This window comes from Stenella coeruleoalba (assembly GCF_951394435.1).
Source record: "Stenella coeruleoalba genome assembly, chromosome: 11".
NCBI classification, from domain to species: Eukaryota; Metazoa; Chordata; class Mammalia; order Artiodactyla; family Delphinidae; genus Stenella; species Stenella coeruleoalba.
The window spans coordinates 63,695,070-63,702,744 of NC_137157.1; the positions used below are offsets into that span (position 1 = coordinate 63,695,070).

A 7,675-nucleotide genomic window follows, 5' to 3' on the forward strand; every position below is an offset into this window, starting at 1 on the left:
TTTGACCCCCGCCCTATAGGGCCCCAGTGTCCTTCTCAGATTGCTCTCGGTGCGTCCATCCCCATGATGGGAAGGCAGCCCCCTACCCTTCCCATTGAGGGGAAGGGGGATCAGTTTGCTCCCATTTCCCTCCCTGAAGCGATGACAGTCCCTCACTTTCCCCCTGCTGTCATGGCCCCAACCCTTGTCAAGGTCCCTCTGGTTCCCGCCCCTCTCCTTTCCTGGAGCTGGCCGCGTGCTTGGGGTATTAGGCAATGGGTGTGTACCCGCAGCCCTCTCCAGGCCCCGCCTGCCACACCACCCTCCAGCCGCCTGCGGGTCAGTGCTCAGGCCAGCCGGTCGGGCCAAGGGCACTGGGGGCCAGCTCAGGCCACCCAGTCTGCCTGCCTGTGGCCTCATGTCCCAGAGCTGGGCTTCTGCAGGGAGAGGGAACAGGAGTATGGGTCCTTGGACTTGGGATAGGCCAGCTTGGGGAGCCCTGGGGTCACTAAGAAGTTGGAATCTGTGGCAGTAGTTCTGACCCTGGCCCTTCCTTGGCACCTGGCTATACGGCAGCCCAACAAGGGTAGAATAAGAAGGAACAGTCTGAAACTGGAGACACATGGAGAAATACGAGCGTCCAAGAGGTCCCCCTGTGGGAGAAGAGGGGCATAGGAGACCTCGTCCCCCCTTCCAGGGCCCTAGGTAAACTTCCAGGCTGACATCCAGGGAGAAGGACAAGGACACTGGTGAGGATCAGCGAATCCAGGTGTAAGGACAAAAGCTACGGAGTCAGGGTGCAGATTCTGGTGGCCTCAAAAGCCATGCACGGTTTGGTTCTTGGCCCCTAAACAGGAAGGAGGGGCAAGAGCTCTAGGGCTCCTTCTCCTATACTCCCCTCTCCCCCCAAGGTAGGACAGCAGAGGGGAGCAAGCAGCCCTCCGTGGTCACAGCTGTCCAGTGTCAGGACCATGGCGCTTTCACCTCCCTAGCCTGCTTGAGGCCTGGCACAGGAAGGTGATTAATACATTTCCTACCAGATGAAAGTCATTAATCTCCCTCAGACAGCTCCGCCCCCCTAGACAGCAATGCCCCCTGCAGCACGGGGCAGGACCTGCAGCCACACAGACTGGAGGCTGGCTGCCCAGCAGAGCTACATGGTCAGTACCAAGGAAGCGATGACTGGGGCTGTGGGTTTCAGCCCCGTGGCCCTGCTTCCCCGGGGGGCCTGTCTCTGAGTCAACGTGCCAGCCTTGGGCGCGCGGGGCCAGCGGTGCCTTGGGCTGCGGTCTGGCAGGGGCGGGGGGCGGCTGGAAAGCCTGGGGCCCCTCTCTGGCAAAAATAGCCCACAGTGGTTAGAGCTGGGAGGGTGAGTCAGGCAGGAGCGCAGCAGCGCCTAACCCCTTCGCTGCCACTGGGGTTCCCTAAGGTGGTTTGCCTCCGTATCTGCAACCCAGGATCAGGCTCTTTCCCTGGCTGTCCTTGGGCCGGGCTCAGCTCGGGATACCGAGGCCCTCCTCCTTCCACGTGAAGCAAGTCTGAGAGTCTGGAGCAGGAATATGGGCCACGCGGAGTGCAGACCCGGGATCCTAGGAAGGGCAGGAGACCTCTGCTGGCAAGGATGCCTGTAAGCTAAGGGGAAGCATTGGGGCAGGCTGAAGATCTCTGGAGTTACCCGAGCCGCTGCTAAAGCCAAACTCTGAGGCCAGAGCTGACCCCTCCCAAGGGGCAGGCGTAGGGCTCGGAGGTGGGCGGAAGCCAAGCCACCCAGAAGGGAGCTGCTCCTGCCGGCTCCGATTGCCCTGCACTGTGCTCTCTCTGAGGGCTCTACCCAAGACTGTCCAGCGACAGAAGCTCGATCTCAGCTCCATCTTCATCTTCTCAAGGGCACCTTGCAGCCATCCAACTATCAGTGGGAAACTGAGGCAAAGAGAAATGACCACTTGGGACCAGGGTCCTGGCTCCCTAGACTGGGTCACTGCACCCTTCTTGCAGCCTGGGCGGTCCCAGAGCAGGTGAGCGGAACTCTGGCCCACCTCCCCCTTCAGCGGGGCCAAGCCTGAACCCAGGCGTCGGGGGAGAGGGTGTGTGTGTGCGCTGGGAGGAGGGGGAGCGGCTGGGCTCCCCGGGTCATGGCGGGGGGTGCGACGAGTGGGGTGGGGATGCCCCGGGCTCAGGGAGGGGCCGCAGCTCTGTCAGCCGCGGCAGAGCCGCCGGTGAGCTCGGCGCGAGTAGAGCCAGAGCCCCCAGTTCTTTGCTCGCCCGCCTGCTAGCTTTCTCGATCACTCCCTCCCTTCCTCCCTCCCTTCCTCCCGGCGGCCGCGGCGGCGCTGGGGAAGCGGCGAAGAGGAGTGGCCCTGCCCTGGAAGAATGCGGCTCTGCCGAGGGGGCAGAACCCGACGCAGTCTCCCCACGGTTTGAACAGCCCGAGCCCAGGCTACCCAACCGCGCCAGTGGCAGACTCTGCACGAGAGCAGCTGGAGGTAATCGGGACCGGGAGAGCAGGGAGGGCAGGGACTCGCACACGGGGACGAGACGGGCACAGTGGCAGTCAGACAGACAGACACGCATCCGCCCACGGGGGCACAGAGATGCGGAGAGAGCCAGGGATATCGCCAGAAATAAAGACACCGCAAATAAAGGAGTGGCCCCAGATTTGGAGGGCAATGAACGAGAGCAAAGGGGTGGGGACTGAGACTGGGGACCTGGTGGGGACCAGAGGGGCGATGCTAGGAGGAGGGGAACATGTAGTTAGGAAAGGTGGCAGATGAGGAAGAGGTCTCAGCTTGCGCCACGGTCCCTTTCAGGAGGGAACCAAAGTCCCCTCCCTGACTTTGCCGCACCTGGAGCCTCCCCTCGCTCCCTACTGGGGCCGAAGCGGGCAGAGTGGGATGGGGAGCCCATTTCTCCACCCTTTTCAGAGAAGTTGCTGGCCTTAGACGGCACCCGGAGGCGACAGCCCCCCACTCCCGCCCTGCCATCTGGGGGTGGTGGGGAACCCTCTCTCAGTCCTGCCCAGCAGCCCAGTGAGAGGGTGAAGCTGTGTTGGGCAGGGGAAGCCAGTCTTGGGGCCCTTGAAAAGGGAGCGGTGGGCAAGGTAGTGGAGAGCTGTTTGTGAGTCTATACCTCTGTTTGCACGTGAGTGTGTCTGTGTGCCAGGCATTGTGTCTGGCTAGATTGGCTCCAGAGCACTAGCGTAAGTCCCAGCTTCTAGGCGGGGACTCTTCCTCCAGGGCCCAGGTACTCTGGGAATCAAGGCGTGATCTTTATTGTTTTGTTTGAGGGGGGTGAGAACGGTCGGTGGGGTGGCACTGGTGAGTTAGGAGCCCGAAGCTGAGCATCCTTTGGTTGCCTAGGCGAGCCACCCTATTCCGGAGCCATCCTTAAGTCTCCCTGTCCCGCAGGCCCTGATCGATCTGCCCACCGGGGCCTTCGGGCCCGGGATTCGACATGCGGGAGGAGCCGCGGCCGCGGCCTCCGCCCTCGGGCCTCGCGGGTCTCCTGTTCCTGGCTTTGTGCAGTCGGTGAGCAGTTCCCCTGTCACCCAGCCCACGAGAGAAAGCCCTGGGCTAGAGGCGGGGCGGGAGGAGTCAGAGGGGGCGCGAGGCCTGGACCACTGACCCTCAAATGCCTTCTCGGTTCCCAGGGCCCTAAGCAATGAGATTCTGGGTCTGAAGCTGCCCGGCGAGCCGCCGCTGACCGCCAACACCGTATGCTTGACGCTGTCGGGCCTGAGCAAACGGCAGTTAGGCCTGTGCCTGCGCAGCCCCGACGTGACGGCGTCCGCGCTTCAGGGCCTGCACATCGCGGTCCACGAGTGTCAGCACCAGCTGCGTGACCAGCGCTGGAACTGCTCGGCGCTCGAGGGCGGCGGTCGCCTGCCGCACCACAGCGCCATCCTCAAGCGCGGTGAGCCTGGCGGGGCGGGTCTGTGCCGCCGCCGGGGCTGGGGGGCGGGGGGCAGGCCGAGGCGAGCGGAGGCGGGAAGGGACGAGTTCACGACTCCGGGAGGGGCCTCTCCGGGAATTCCCCGCGGAGCCGCGCGCGGAGTAGGGTCTGGCCACCCGTCTGGGGCCCCGTGCTTCTGACTTCCACCTGCGCACTGCCGGCAAGGTAGCTGGGTCCCTGCTCCCCTACCCTAGGCGCCCCCGCCCCTTTCCTGCCTCCGCCCAGCTGATCTGGGCTGCCCCTGTGAGCAAGAGATGCCCCCAGCCCTGGAAACTTCAAATGCCCCCCTTCTTCCCCTCCCCCAGTTTTCTGTCCCTCCCTCTCCATGGGACAAGCCCAGGCTGGTGTCCCCAGAGCCTCAGCGGGGGTGGGGTGACGCCCCCAACCGTTTAAGGGTTAAACCTACTCCCCTAATTACTGGGGTTCCCAGGAGCAGAAGGTGGGAACAAAGACCCTGATGGCTTTGAAGTCGGGGAGCATCCCCCTCCTCTGTGCTGTGAGGGCCCCAGGTGGCTCTCACCTGAGCAGGTGAGGAGCGGCTAGAGGGGCGGAGAACAGGTCACTGCGGGGCCTGGTCTGGGGGCCCTGGTCTGAGCGGCAGCCCTGTCTCTTGCCAGGCCATGCCGGAGTTTACTCCCTAGAGGAGTAAACATCCATCTCAGGCTCAGCCCAAGGGTGGGGGCAATACTTTGGGGACCACAGGGTTAATAGGCAGCTACCATCTTCAGGGGAATTCCCAAGACTTGTGCAGACAGCTTCCCCCCTGGAGGGCTGGGGCTGGAGGATCGGGAGGCTGGGCCAGGAGCCCTGCATCCCGGGGTGGGAGAGGCCTGGCCCCTAGAGAGGGGCTGTCTCTCATCCACTCAGGGCTCCAGAGAGCCCCTGCCTAGAAGGAAGTGAGGGACCCCCTCCGTTTCCACAGGGCCTGGTGTAGGCGAAGGCTTTGATGCCTAAATGAGAAGCATGCCTATCTAAGCCTGGGAAAGGCTTGTCATCCTGAGCCTCTGTGACCCCCAAAACATAACAAAGAAGCCAACATTTTAAGAGGGCCTTAGGGAGAATCACCCACGCCTCTCTCCCTCTCCCAGTGTTTTATAGAGTAATAGCAGGTTAGGATAAACATAAAGGCTAGTCTTAATGGGCAAATATAAAACTAGAAGCTGGAAAGAGGAAGGACAGCTCCACAGCTCCCGTACTTTGGGGATGTTGGAGTGGTGGAGGGTAGGTTGGTTAAAAGACTGATTAAAATAACCTTGAATTACACACACACACACACACACGCACACACACACACACACACACACACACACACACACACACACACAACCAAAGGACTCTGCTTCCACCCCACCTGCAGGGCTGGGGAATTTCTAAGGCTTTCAGATGTAGAACTGAGTGAACGCATCTTCAAAGACCTCAGGGACTCTCTCTTAGTCATCTCTCAACCCCAGGGGTCTTTCCCTTTAGGCTAGCTCTTTCATCCATACCTGAAAATCCCAGACTTACAGAGCAAGAATGGGCCTCAGGGATGATCTCAAACCATCCTCTCCCTTTAAAGATGAGGAAACTGAGGCTCTGTGCTCTCGGTTCCCTTACTTCCCGTGTGACTTGCTCCCAAATTACTCAGCTGGTAAAAGGCAGGACCAGGAGTCAGGAGTTTCTGGAATTGGAGTGTGGCTGTGTATTTCCTTTGGCCCCCTTACTCTCAGCTGCCTGTCAGACTTACCCCTACCATCATAACCTTTTCATCCCCAGGTTTCCGAGAGAGCGCTTTTTCCTTCTCCATGCTGGCTGCTGGGGTCATGCATGCGGTAGCCACGGCCTGCAGCCTGGGCAAGCTGGTGAGCTGCAGCTGCGGCTGGAAGGGCGGTGGCGAGCAGGATCGGCTGAGGGCCAAACTGCTGCAGCTGCAGGCACTGTCCCGGGGCAAGAGTTTTCCTCACTCCCTGCCCAGCCCGGGCCCTGGCTCAGGCCCCAGCCCTGGCCCCCAGGACACATGGGAATGGGGTGGCTGTAACCATGACATGGACTTTGGAGAGAAGTTCTCTCGGGATTTCTTGGATTCCAGGGAAGCTCCCCGGGACATCCAGGCACGAATGCGAATCCACAACAACAGGGTGGGGCGTCAGGTATGTGTGTGCAACTTGCCCTCCGTCTCCCGAGCTTTCGAGGCCTGGCTAGATCTTGGGAGGCACAGCATAGTAAGAGGATGTGGTGGGTGATTGTCACTCACCAGCTGGGTGGCCTCAGTTTTGCATCTGTAAAAAGAGTCTCATGATACCTACCTTACAGTGTCATTAAGACTGAGCTAGTACATAGAGCACCCAGAATAGTGCCTAGTCCTCGACAGGTGCTCATTACATGGTAGCTATTATTATAGCTGTCTTCCCTACAGAATTTAGGGGTGCGAGACTCCCTGGTTTAGCAGTGCTCACTCTGGAAAGAGCACTGGACTGGGAGTCAGGACAACTGGAGCTGAGTCCTGTTGCCAGCTAGTTATTGAAGATGGGCAAATTACACTCTGCTCCGGCTTCAGTTCTGCAACCATAACATGAGGGAGATGGGCTATTAGCCAGCCTCGAAGTGCCCTTTCTCTTCTGATATTTCCTTGTCATTCTTGCCTCTATTTGTCCGTCTGTGCCCTCTGTTCCCTCCCCTCTCCTGTGCCTTTGTGCTCTGTCCATTTGCTGCCCTCCCCTTTCACCTCTTCCCTGCTGATGCTCTAGGTGGTAACTGAAAACCTGAAGCGGAAATGCAAGTGTCATGGCACATCAGGCAGCTGCCAGTTCAAGACGTGCTGGAGGTCAGCCCCAGAGTTCCGGGTGGTAGGGGCGGCCTTGAGGGAGCGGCTGGGCCGGGCCATCTTCATTGATACTCACAACCGCAACTCTGGAGCCTTCCAACCCCGCCTTCGTCCCCGTCGCCTCTCAGGAGAACTGGTCTACTTTGAGAAGTCTCCTGACTTCTGCGAGCGAGACCCCACCATGGGCTCCCCAGGCACGCGGGGCCGGGCCTGCAACAAGACCAGCCGCCTGCTGGATGGCTGTGGCAGCCTGTGCTGTGGCCGCGGCCACAACGTGCTCCGGCAGACACGAGTTGAGCGCTGTCATTGCCGCTTCCACTGGTGCTGCTACGTGCTATGCGATGAGTGCAAGGTCACAGAATGGGTCAACGTGTGTAAGTGAGGGTCAGCCTCACTGAGGGGCTGGGGAAGGGGAAGGGCACCCTTGCAGCCTTTTGCTCTGATTTCTGTCCAGGGTCAATCTTGGCCCCTGGAAGCTCAAAGTATCTACCTAGAAACAGCTTTGGGGGTGGTAGGGGTCAGGTGGAGTCTGTGATGTGTGGCCTTCTCCCCCACAGTAGGAGGGCCTTGAGGGGGAGCTGTCACCCTCTTCTGCTCCTCGAACATCCGAATGGACTAAGATGAGATGAACTGTATTGCCCCCCTCTACCCAACCTGGGGTCCCTTTAACTCTCATTCACACTCCTTTTGGCTGGGGAGTCCCTATAGTTTGACCACTCTTTTCTCTTGAGGGATAGCCCTAGGCATTGTGTGGGGCCATAAGACCTGTATCCAGGAGACCACTCACTCCTATTTGCTTGTTCCCAAACTCCTTTACTGCAGCCTGGGCCCCCTCTTAGCGAGTAATGGGAGATGGTTGTAGAGAGGTTTTTCTTAGGGAAGGGACAGAGCACAGGGCACTCAAAAACCCTGAAAGTTGTCTGTCTAGGCCCTTAGGGAAGCTGT

At 60.0% G+C, this 7,675-nt stretch overlaps 1 protein-coding gene across 1 annotated transcript; it reads left to right on the plus strand.

Annotated features, from left to right (window-relative positions):
- Positions 1 to 3,414: 3,414 nt before the first annotated feature.
- Positions 3,415 to 7,112, plus strand: WNT10B (Wnt family member 10B; the record flags this gene model as incomplete). The annotated part of the gene is made up of 4 exons (XM_079937297.1): positions 3,415 to 3,503; positions 3,626 to 3,888; positions 5,683 to 6,056; positions 6,654 to 7,112. The coding sequence occupies exons 1-4, from the start codon at positions 3,430 to 3,432 to the stop codon at positions 7,110 to 7,112; spliced, it is 1,170 nt and encodes a 389-aa protein (XP_079793423.1). The 5' UTR covers positions 3,415 to 3,429.
- Positions 7,113 to 7,675: the final 563 nt, after the last annotated feature.